The 12,507-nt window shown below is 38.9% G+C and overlaps 1 protein-coding gene across 4 annotated transcripts in view; it reads left to right on the top strand.

Moving 5' to 3' along the window:
- SYNE1 (spectrin repeat containing nuclear envelope protein 1) overlaps nucleotides 1–12,507 on the top strand; it is a 427,466-nt gene that overhangs the window by 289,549 nt on the left and 125,410 nt on the right. The window contains exons 97-99 of one of the 4 annotated variants that reach the window (XM_072966061.1): nucleotides 186–377; nucleotides 8,463–8,594; nucleotides 9,520–9,629. In XM_072966061.1, the coding sequence (XP_072822162.1) occupies nucleotides 186–377; nucleotides 8,463–8,594; nucleotides 9,520–9,629 (434 nt within the window). Of the gene's footprint in view, nucleotides 1–185; nucleotides 378–2,443; nucleotides 2,659–8,459; nucleotides 8,595–9,519; nucleotides 9,630–12,507 lie in introns of those variants that run through there. The other 3 variants (XM_072966058.1, XM_072966057.1, XM_072966056.1) reach the window with 3 other exon arrangements.

The raw sequence follows: 12,507 nt of genomic DNA, 5'->3' as shown, positions 1-12,507 counted from the left end.
AAGTAAGAGAAAAATTAAGAAGTTCAAATAATTTTTATAGTCTATATACTACTCTTGAAGGAAAAGACGATGGAGAAATGTTCTTTTGGTGAAAGACTAAGAAAGTGCTGGGTTTTGCTGTGAGATATGGTCTTTGCAGAGGCCAGCAGGATGTGTGAACTTCAGCTTTATTTCTGTTGTTCCAGAACATGCTGGTGGAAATAGAGCAGAAGGTGGTGGCCTTATCGGAGCTCTCAGTGCACAATGAAAACCTGCTGCTGGAGGGCAAGGCTCACACGAAGGATGAGGCTGAGCAGCTGGCAGTCAAGCTGAGGACCCTCAAGGGGAACCTCCTGGAGCTGCAGAGAGCGCTGCATGACAAGCAGCTCAACATCCAGGTGAGGCTCCAGTCTCGACAGCAGCACGTTGTGCAAGGACAGCCGCATCTTTGCATCTAGTCTGCCCCTTATGAGCACAGGATGCACAAAAGGAAATGCTGAGGAATGATACGTACTTACATACTTACCTGTTTTACACACACTTTGGCATAGGTTTTCAAATAGGTTTTATAGGAACTATTTGAATCCAGAGACCTGAAAATTGCCCCATAGGAAAAAAAAGAAAATGAAAATAATTACCAGAATCTAGCAAATACAACATTTTTTTTTTTAAAAAGGCAAAGATAGGTCATGGATTAAGATGCCTAATGACACTTTGAGATTTCTCTTTATTTCTCCTATGTTCTACTTTTCAGATACATTCAGACTGTTTTATTTAGTGCCCACAACTTTAGACTAGTCATATATTCCAGATGAATTGAAACTTTTTACTATCATGCAGTGACCTTAACATTCCCCAATAGTGATTTTTGTTTTATATGACTAGAGCTTGTTTTGGAAGTATTTGCCTGCTGTATTTTTAACATTCCTTTGATTTCACCCTTTCTGTGTCCTTATATTTAGATTTGTTTTTATGAAGAACATTTAACTATATTTTGTTGGTTTTAGACTTTAATCAGAAATCCTCTGATTTTTAAAGGGCAGGTTTAGTCCATTTACATTTATTGTGATTATTGTTATGTTTGAACTTTTATTATCTTACTTTTTGTTTCTATTTTTGTATATTGCTTTTTCTATTCTTTTTCCTTCTTAACCTTTGTTTATAAGTGATTGAACACTTTTCTTTGTTTTTTCCTCTACTTTTTACCATGCATACCTAATAAATTCTAAGTTAATATCTTAATTTCCTTACAGGTGAATTTAAGAAACTTAGAACATGTTCAGACTTCTCCCCATGCACCTTACACACTATTATTGTCTAATATTTTTATTTCATTTTTTAAAATCTCTGCAAATTAGATATCACTATTATTATTATCTTATACAAAAATTAAGCAAATATTCATCAAGAAGCTATGTGCCAGCAACTATTCTATATGATAGAGTGAAGAGCATGGATGACATCTGTCTGTATCTGTACATCTATGTATCCCATCTTCAGAGGATTATGGTTGGGGGGAGAAAGATAATAAATAAAATTAAGGCACATTATTATAGTCTAAGTAGAAGATGATAAGAGCTGCAGGTGAAACACCGTGAGACAGGTAGACAGAGGAAGGTGGGGCGGATTTGCAGTTTTAAATGGGATGGCTAGGGGAGCCTGCCTCAGGTTATGTTTGAAGAAGTGTCCCATGTGCACTTGGAGAAAGAGAGTTCCAAGCTCAGGGGGAAGCAAGGGCCAAGGCTTCTAGATGGGCTCTTACCTGATCTGTTCAAGGAGCCCAGTGACCGGAGTGGCGTGAACAAGATGAGAGTGAGGTCACAGAGGTAACAGGGGCCCAGGGTACACAGGACCTTGTAGGTATCATGTGCACTTTGGCATTTACTCTGGGGGAAATGAGAAGTACTGGAGTACTGGGGGACAGAGGAGAGACAAGATCAGACTATAATTGCTGTAGGGACCAGGGTGGAAGCTGGGAGACCCAGTTAGGAGGTTAGAGGTGATGAGAATTTATCAGATTGTGGATAACTGGAAAAATGAAAACTCTCGAGGAATAGAACTAGGGGAAGGAGGAGCAGTTAGGCCAATGGTTTCATCTGGTTTGAGACGCCTATTCAGCGTCAAGTAGTGGTTGGAATTCAGGAGACAGACCTAGACTGAGTCATGGGCCTCTAGATGGTCCTTAAAGGCATGAGACTCAATGAGATCACCAAGTGAGGAGAGATAAAGAGGACCAGGGTCCTAGAACCAAGCCCTGGGATGCTCCAGTGTTAAAAATTTGGAAGATGTGGAGAAGCCCACAAAAAAAAAAGTAAAAAGGAGAAACCAGTGAGGAGGGAAGAGGGCTAAGACTTGTGTTCCTGGAGGCCACTTGAAGATAAGTGAGGTACAGAACTGACCACTGGATTTAGCAACATGCAGGTCTTTTGTGACATCAACTTCAGCTGTTTTGGTGAAATAGTGGAGGCAAAAAGCACTCTGAAATAACAGTGAGAATGGAGAGAGGGACTGGGGAGGAAGAGTGCAGGAAACTGAAGAGTGTAAAGAGGAGCAGAGGAATGGAGTAAGCTATAAGTAGTAGCTTAGGAGAAATGTGTTCCATTTTAAGATCAGAAGAATAATCACATGTTTACAAGGAGATGGAAACAACTCAGTAGAGGAAGAACTGATGAAAAAGAAGTGAGATTGCAAGAACAGTCTTGTATAGAAGGGAGAAGAGAGAACCAAAGAGGAGGGAGGGAGTGGTCCTGGAACCGCTGTCGGGGGGGAAGGAGATGTCTGTATCTTAATACAGATGTTGGTGGGGACAGGGCACAAACGCTGTGGTGGGAGCTTAATGGACATTCACTGTGATTACTTCTATTTTCTCGGTGTGTAATGATTTGGGGGGCCAAACTACGTATTTTCAGTTCTTTGCTAATCATATGAGTATATGATCTGGAACATCAAACCTAGTCAACAGAAAACTATTAAACAATGGAATAATTTAGTAAGATGACTGGCTTATTAAAAAGATAAAATTGAGAATCCGTATCTTTCCTATATATAAATAAAAAGTTAAGAGAAATAATATACAATAATTTTCCATCTATAACATGAACAAAATATAAAATACTTGGAATCTCAACATTTTAAAACCTGAGTAATACAAAAAAATGTAAAAAATGGAAATAAACTTGATTTTTTAGATAGGAATACAATGTTTTAAAGATGTCAACTTTTCTTCTAAAACATAAGTTTAAGTTTTTCTAAAGTAAATACTAACTGTATACTTTAGAAATGTGACAAAATGATACCAGGTTTACCTGGAATTAAGTAAACATGAAAATAATCATAAAATTCTAAAAATGAAGAGTTATGAAGGGTTAATTATTCTTATATATTGAAGTGCAGTATTACAATAATTAGAATAGTTTGGTATTGGCACAATAAATGGATGAACAAAAAATTACAATAAATGTTCCTGAAAGAGACCCCAGGATATAAGGGAACTTAATAAATGTTAAAGGTAGCATTTCAAATCAGTAGATAAAATAAGATTCACTGTGTAAATAATAATATAGTAATAGGCAAACCACTTGAAATATGATAAGCTAGATTTCCGATTCCATTCTTTACAGAAAAAAAAATGCAGCACAGATGGATCAAAGACTTAATGTGAAAATCAAATCTCAAAAGTTCTGCATGTATGGATATTAAATAAAACAAAACCTGAGGATGGGAAAGGCCTTTGCCTGTATGCCCCAAACCCAGAATTTTAGTTTCTTTAAAATTACTAAACAGAAATGAAAAACCTCTGTCTGACCAAGAAAATAGCAGTCAGATAAAAAGATGTGAACAAATAAGGAAGAAACTATGCAATTCACATGGCCAGGAATTGGTTCCTTTAATTTCCAGAAATCTTCTGTAAATCAATACGAAAATAAGGAAAGGTCACCTGAGAGAATTACAGACAAACAATATGAAGAGATAATTCAAAGGGAAAGAAATACAAACAGCCAAGGAACATATGAAAAGGTATTTGAACTCACTATTGGACAAGTAAATGCGAATAATGACAACAGTTTGTCACTTTGAATTTACATACATTAAAATGCATGTGCAATCTGACTTTGCAAATTAAAGCGAAAAGCCAAATGTTGAAAGTATGAAAGTCGAACAGAGCTAGAAGGATTTTCTAACTGTGAGAATATACCACAGTTTAATTCGTTTTATAAAAGGTATTGACAATCTAATGCATGATGATTTTTTTTCCCCAGTGATGGTGTGTGAATGAATTTAATCTCTAAGGAAACTGAAACAAAGGGAAAGACATCAAGGTTTCTTTTCTGGGATAGTTATTATTTATAAATCTCCAATTGTGCCATAAGCCTGGAGGCAGGTAGGAAAGGAAGGGATCGCCTGGTACGCAGGCACATCTAGGGATTAAACAGGGGGAGTGGTGGGGGCACAAATTCCAAGGCCTCAGGCCTGGGAAGGGAATGTAAAGGAGCGAAGCTGACCCAGCCAGGACCTGCGCCAGCTGGTCTCATGTCAGAGAAGCAGCTGCTGCTCCGCTCCAGCTCTTGTCATACAAGAATTTATAGGCAGCATCGCTCCATCTCCTGGAGAAAGAGTATTTGGATTTCTATCTAAAATTTCCCAATTTTAAAACACTGACATTTAATTCTAAACTGTCTAAATAATTTGTGTGCCAAACACAGCACATCTGGAAGCCAGAATTGGTTCTTGGACCATCATTTTGGAACTGCTTCTCTGAGGTCTCCCCATCCTGGCCCACCTCGGGCAAGGTTCTTGAACTTCCCCCAGTTTTTCTCATTCATGAGTTTTCTCACTCATAAGATAGGGATTATACTGGTATTTAACTTGAAAAAAAAACTGAGGGTTTTAATACAAGAAATGTTCACAGTAAGTGCTCAAATCTCGGTATAATAGTAACAGCAACGAACAGCTTGCAAACCACGTTCTTTGGGAGGAAAGAAATTCCTGACATGCTCCAAGGTCAGGTTTGAGGCTGGTGGGGCCGGGCTGAGCACACTGCAGCCACCTGGGGTGTCCGCACCCAGCAGGTCCTGCCTGTGGCCACAGGGATTCTTCCAATTGACTCAAGTACTGATTCTGCCCACAAGGGTAAGCATTCCTAAGGATACTGTTGTGTAAAGTGTCAACCCAGAAAAATGTGGCAGTGTTTTTACTGCACTGAAATTGGTGCTTGTTTATTTTAAAATATCTATAAATTCCATCGTCTTTTTGTCTCATGAGTGTCCAGCATATAAAACACTGATTTAAAAAAAATACAATTAGAGCTTTATAAGGAGATTATTTTTCCAATTGCAGGAACAAAAGGAACCCTGTTTACATTATTATTGCTGCAAAAAGGATCATTTCCCTGTCAGTAAAAAATTCGGAGTTGATCTGATATTAAAAAAATAATCTTCCATTGAATGTAGATGTCAGTGAAGTTGAGCCCTTCAGTTGAGGTTTGCATGATTCACGAGGGCTGGAATACCTTCCAAAGTCATGTGTAGCCATAAACACATCATTTCTCAGTGCTACTTATCTATAAAATGGTCATGTCTATTATGGCCATTCTTTTTAACTAATTGGACTTCTGCGCGTATCAGCGAATAATCCATTTAGTTCCCTTTATCCCACCCAAGGTAGTTTCTGTCTCAGTGTGACACAAGCATGTAATAATCTCTCTTGAATTTGTAATAAGTTTAGGTCATTTTCACACATCATCATTCATCCAAGGAGCAGAGTTAATCCTATATAAATAATGAAGCGCTTTATAAAGAAGTGTTTTATTTAATTTTTAGCATTCGCCAATCCTCACTAATCTTCCAAGGAATGTTCCTGGCAAAGGTGGCGACTCTTCTAGTATTTCCAAAATAAATAGTTTATATAACCCCACCCGAGGAGGGGACTCTGGGGACAGAAGCCACCTTATTTCCTATTCCCTAGATAGGTCAGAAAACGGTGATTAGACCTCAGAGAATGTAATTACCATCATTTACCCTCATTTTATTCCTTCTGTCAGTGCCTTCGTATCCCAAGGGGAAAGGGAGTGAAATTTGAACAGATTCTTAATCATTTTTGCTTCCTGTGTTCCAAGTGTTATGTTTCAAAACGATGGAATCAGCCAGAGGAAAATTCACTAACTGAAAAACCAAACCTAACCACAGAGAAAATACATAACTAGGTATCTGCTTTTGGTGCTGCATAATTTTTTTTCCCTAAAGTTGTGGATTCAACTAGTCACATAAGATTCCCCTTCTGAGATTTTGTCCCAGAATCTGAGGATGTGTCTGTGCATGTAGAAGTGGTAGAGCTATTCTTAAGACCTAACATTTCAATTGTTATTTTTCCGTGCATAAACTCGGTGTGAGGAATTTGAAAGCAAAGCCCTCAGTCAAACTAGAGTAACCTTCGGAGAAGAGCGAGCTGGTGCTCTGGGAAGTTTCCACGGGAGTCTTCAGGCTGGGCTCTGGAAAAAAAAAAACCTTTGCCAAAGAGTAAAGCAGAGAGGAAGTGGCTGGAGCCACAAAAGAGAGTCAGCAGGTCATGGCCACCGCCACTGTTTGGTCAGCTTTCAATCTCTCCCCTCTTGGGGTCATTCTCTACAGGACCCCTCCACCTTTTTTTATGTCACATCTCTTTTTTTTTTAATTTCTTGGAGGGGGAGGGAGGTAATTAGAGGTTATTTACTTGTTTACTTTAATGGTAGTGGGGATTGAACCCAGGACCCCATGCATGCTAAGCATGCGCTCTACCACTGAGCTCTGCCCTCCCCCCTCTACAGGTACCTTTTGACCTGCTGTTTCATCCTTGCCTGGAAAAGCCAGGGTCTCTCAGAGCTTATTCTGGGTAGATGGAGTATTCTCAGATGGAGGAGACAGTTTAAGGGGGAAATGTGTGGGCTTCAGTCCTGGAAGAACGCCGCTTCATACCTCCCACCTGCAGGAAAACCACTGCCTGTCTGGAAGAGACACTCCTGGGAGGCTGGGGAGTGTATTGAACTGGCTGTCACTAGTTGCCTATTTGGAAGGTCCTGCCAAGTGCAGATAACACTTTGTAGACCAAAATCAGCCCCGTTGTTCTACCTACACCGCTTTCTCTTCCTGGGAGGCTGGGGCATCTCAGAGGCAAGGAGGTACCCCTGAGCTCAGGTGGCCCAGAATCCGGGAGAGGGTTGTGTATCCCAGCACCTGCGGGTTCGCCGTCTCCTTCACTTCGAGCACTGGTACCAGAGTTGCAAAGTTCAGGATCTCAACATTATCACATTTTACAATTTAATCATGAGATTCACATGACTAAGACAGGCAGTAATAGTGTAACATTCTGAAAATAAGAGCAAGAGAAGCGGCTTTGTGGGCAGTGAGGTCGGATGAGCTGGAGTGGCTGCATCCCATTCCACGGTCAGATCCGGCAGAGAAGAACCAAAGGACAGGGGAGCCGCAGCTCTGGACTTCAACCGCAGGGTGACTCCTGGGCGGAAGCCGCCTAAAGAATGTTCCTGTTCTCTGCGCCCGCCCCTGCCCCTCCCTGTGTTCCAGCCATACTTGCCCCTTTTCTGCTCTGAGATGCCAAGTTTCTTTCCCCCTTAGGGTCTTTGCTCCAGCTATCTGTTCCTTTGAGGAGCCTGCCCTGGATCTTTGCCAGCACTCAACACGGTTGCCACCTGTGAAGAGGCCTTCCTGGCCCAGCCTAAGAAGCCCCCCCCACCTTCCATCTCATTATCTAGTTTAACATTCTTTGTAGCTCTTACCACCATCGCAGTTTATCTCGTTTACCTTCTATTTCCCCAGGAGGGCCTTCGTCTGGCTTCTTGGTAGAATATTCCCAGTGTCCAAAACAGTGCCGGACACACAGTGGGTGCCAATAAATACATAGTAAATGAGTCATATTAAAATGGTGTCATTTACCCTGGGACTTATAAGTGTATGTAAGTAGAAAGGCTCTCATTCAGACCTAATTCTATTCTGATATGCAGTAGTTTAGGGCCTTTTAAATCCCATCAGAATAATCTAGCAGGAGGGATGAATTCCTGCCTAGGTCCTAAGTGATTGCTTTCTCCTCCAGCCACACTTCGTGGAAGCCAGCAGTAGCAGCAGATGGCAGCGGAGTCTAGTCCTGGTGGTGAGAGTAGACGAAGTAAGATCTAGAGTTATATTCTTGTGGAAAAAATTCTGGAATACTATCTGCTGACCACATCAGTCAGCTAAAAAGCCTAGCCTCTAAATGACAGTTTTTCCCCTCAAATATTTCTGAGTATAATCATCTATTTATTGTCCTCTCTCCTGCAAATGCTGTAAATTCGATGGGTTTTGTGTTACCTTTTATTTTTTTTAATGTAGTTTCGCGTCCAAATGGAGCCACTTTGGTATCATTATACAAACCACACTGAAGCAGCCATCACTCTGTTTTGGTTAAGGTCTTCCTGTGGGTACTATGACTCTTGATTTCTGCCTCATTTAAAGCAGGGAACAGCACAGGAGAAGGAGGAGAGCGATGCTGACCTGGCTGCCACTCAGAGCCCCGGGGTTCAGGAATGGCTGGCTCAAGCCCGTACCGCGTGGACCCACCAGCGACAGAGCAGTCTCCAGCAACAAAAAGTAACACACTTCCTGCCTCTCTAGCCTACAGATCTGCCAAGCAAACACCTTGAGAGGAATGTTTTAGGAGGACAAGTTCCTTCTGTATTAAAAACAGAGTGCCCCTTTATCTTCTTTTTTGGACAGAAACAAGGCCTGGCTAACTGTTTCCATGTACTTACTGGTGACCACTGAAATGACTGGTCATTTTAAAATCTGTTCCCCAAGAAAAGCTTGTGCTTAAGCTAGTGTAACTCAATTATAATCTGCCTGATCAAGGTTACCTACTCTGTGTTCAATTTTGCCTCGTGTCGAGTCTGAAAACCTCAGGAAGGCCTCTGGGAATTGATGAATGTCGGAGTTACTTGTTTTTTAAAGAAATGAAATTTATCTTCCACCATGGCAAGATAGGATTGCAGTTACTTCCTAGTGCAGCAAATGAGCTTTGATGGCTCAGAATGATCTCTCATGGATAACCTAACTCTATATGTAGGGCATATTAAAATATTTTATCAAAGAGTAAAGATATTTATCATAAATAATGAAAGTAAAACTGAACCCATTGCTGATCCAGTGTATCAAGTAAGTAGGGGATTGAAGAGAGCTGTTTCTCTCAAGGATCTGCCTCAGCTAGAACAAGGCAATCTTGATTTTGAAAAGTGAAAGTGCACTTTGTACCACTTGGGGGCACCATTGCCCAGCAAAATTTTCTTTTCCCGTTGATTTTTCCAAGATTATTCAGGGATATCTTTTATCAAAGCCAAAGAAAACTCAGAGGATTTGGAGTCATGTCTAAGCAGTTACCTAGACCACACCTTTTATGTAAGGTGAAAACTCAAAAACTTACTACCAAAGATCTCCAAGAATTTTCTAGATATAGAACCATGATTTGAACGATAATCATCAAATAACAAATGTTTTTTTGCTTGCCCTCTTCCTTGAGCAGGAGTTGGAACAGGAATTAGCAGAGCAGAAGAGCCTCCTCCGGTCAGTAGCCAGTCGTGGAGAAGAAATCCTAACCCAACACTCAGCTGCAGAAACCTCTGGTGGTGCTGGGTATGTTTCTCTCTTTTGTTCTTTATTGGTTTTTTTTTTTTGACATTTACTAGTTTGTTTTATTTTTTAGATTAAACATATGAGTCATATCATACAGTATTTGTCTTTCTCTGTCTGACTTATTTCACTAAACATAATATTATCCAAGTCCATCCATGTTGTTGCAGATGGCAAAATTTTGTTCCTTTTCATGGCTGAGTAGTATTCCTGTGTGTGTGTGTGTGTGTGTGTGTGTGTGTGTGTGTGTGTGTGTGTGCGCGCACGCGTACAGCATCTTTATCCATTCATCTGTTGATAGACACTGAGGTTGCTTCCATAGCTTGGCTATTGGAAATAATGGTGCTATGAAAATTGGGGTGCGTGTATCTTTATGAATTAGAACCTTTCATTTTCTTCAGACATATACCCATGAGTGGAATTGCTGGATAATGTGGTAGTTTTATTCTTAGTTTTTCTGAGGAACCTCCATACTGTTTTCGACAGTGGCTACACCAATTTACATTCCCACCAACAGTGTAGGAGGGTTCCCTTTTCTCTACGTCCTCACCAACACTTGTATTGTGTAATCTTTTTGATAACAGGCTTGTTGATAGGTGTGAGATGGTATCATGATAATTTTGATTTGCATTCCTCTGATGACAGTTTGTCTTTCTCTTCTCGTCACTATTTTCCTGACATTTGAAGAGATGTAAACATCTCATTTAAAATTTTACTTTGAATATCTTCTGTAAAAATGTAACATTTTGTTTTCACTTTATGATTTTAAGTTTACTGCATTTTGAACATTTTGTTGTGCAGCATGAGTACAGCTAGTAATCACGATGGCCTAGTTGTTTGCCCTCTTTCCAGGATGCTCAGCATGTCTGTTCAGAGAAGATGCTTACAAGTTCATTTTTTAAAATCAAATAAGGAATGCATTATAAAATTAGATTCATAGTGTTTCTAACGAAATGATTACATCTAAATGCAAAACGTTTTCCGTACAAGAGCTTATCTTCCCCTAATATCATTCTGAAAAATAAGCTGTACATGCATACTAAGTATCTTAACTTTTCTTGATAGTCTATTTCTATAATGTTTACGTAGAGAGTCATGGAGCTTTAAGTCCTGATTTGGAGTGGGGACTGAAAGTCTTATACCCAGAAAAGTAGAATGTTGAAAGAAAAATTAGGAGAAGTAGAGAATTTTCAAGTTGCAGCTTCTGGTTTAAAAAGTAGGAAGAAAAAGAAACTGTCGAGGAGGGAAAGTATCTCTGTATTTTGGGGCAGGTCAGCAGTTGTCACCATGGAAAAGTAAGTCAGCTCTGAGTCTTCCTTTCCTTATCCGTAGAATTAGGATAATAAGTGACTTTTGTCATCACAGAAGGATTGTAAACATTGTGAATGTCAACTGAAAAGATACACAGCAGAACATGCTTTAAAATCTAAAACATTAAAAAAAATTCAGTGAAACCTCGGTGTTCATGTATTGCTAAAGGTTGTAATTTAGTAGCATTCTATGGCAACCATCATATTTCAAATAACTTTAACTCCATGGACTCCAGGGTTCTCATTTCTGAACATTTATTTGAAGGAAATAACCTAAAGGAGGAAATACATCTTATAAAAATGACGTTTGAAATCTTATTTATGATATCAAATACTAAAAAATGCCAAAGTGCCTATTAGTATAAAAAAGTCTAAGAAAAATTTTATGCTTATATAATCTTAACAAAAAATTATATAACAATATCAGAAAGTGTATATGAGATACTAAGTAAAAAGGTGATATAAAATTGAATATGCACTGTACGTGTGGGTAAGAACCAGATTAGAATGTAGATGATAAAAAGTAATTTTTGGCAAGAGCAGGTTTGGAGATTTTTCTTTTTCTTTTTCTTTTTTTTTTTTTTTCAGTTTAATCAGTGCTGACATAATGTTGCTGACAGATGACATTAATGGTGACAATGTATGTACATGCATACAGAAAATAGAAAGATATTCAAGAAAATTAAAAAAAAACAGAAAACAGTAAAAATATTGATATAACCAGTGAACATCCATTTAAAAGAATAAGAATGAATACTAACATCTGTAGTCAGGAATCCCATTAAAATAATCCTAATACTGCAAAAATTATGCTAAAATATAATGGGGCTTTAAAAGTCTTTTATGCTTAAAAATGCTGATAAAACCGTAAACATTTATTTGTCTGTCTGAATCCAGAATGAAAAACCCTGGCTCCCCCATGCTGACTCTGAGTTGAGACTTGCCTTCACTTTGCCTTTTGTGTTCTGTTTCCAGTTCTTCTAAGATGTTTATTCGTCCCTCATAGTTTTCTGAATATTTTTGCCAAACCCTGTTTTTTTCAAAGAACCCATCTACACATTGCTTCCTCATCATACGTGGAGTCACGACAAGCAGTGGTAGGAATCTTCTGCAACTTTCTTGCCGTGATTTTTTTTTCTCCTTTCCTTGGCCTTTAGCTTTGGAAAGGACCCAGCTGAAAGACAAACAACTATAAATTGCTCTTTCAAACATTTTTATGTTTGAAAGAATTTGCGGTGCAGTACTGGCTTTCTGTCCCAGACTCACTTTAAAGATTGCTTATAAATGCTTTAATTTTATTCTTCAGAAAAATTCTTTAGAAAAGTCTCCTGTAAATCTGGTTGATTACAGGTCAGCCATGCTTTTCAAGCTTCTGGGTAAATATACCAAGCAAACAAACAGCCATAAATTAAACAATATGCAGAAGCCAAAAGAAAGAATATATATATATATATATATATATATATATATATATTTTTTTTTTTAAAGAACAGAAAAGCATTGCTAGGGAAAAAAACTTTATATATTCAGCCTTCAACTTATTAGCAGATGTTCAAAGACTATCAAATGTG

Source organism: Vicugna pacos, chromosome 8 (assembly GCF_048564905.1).
Source record: "Vicugna pacos chromosome 8, VicPac4, whole genome shotgun sequence".
NCBI lineage: Eukaryota > Metazoa > Chordata > Mammalia > Artiodactyla > Camelidae > Vicugna > Vicugna pacos.
Note: the sequence above shows the minus strand (reverse complement) of the source record. Positions and strands in the feature narration are given on the sequence as shown.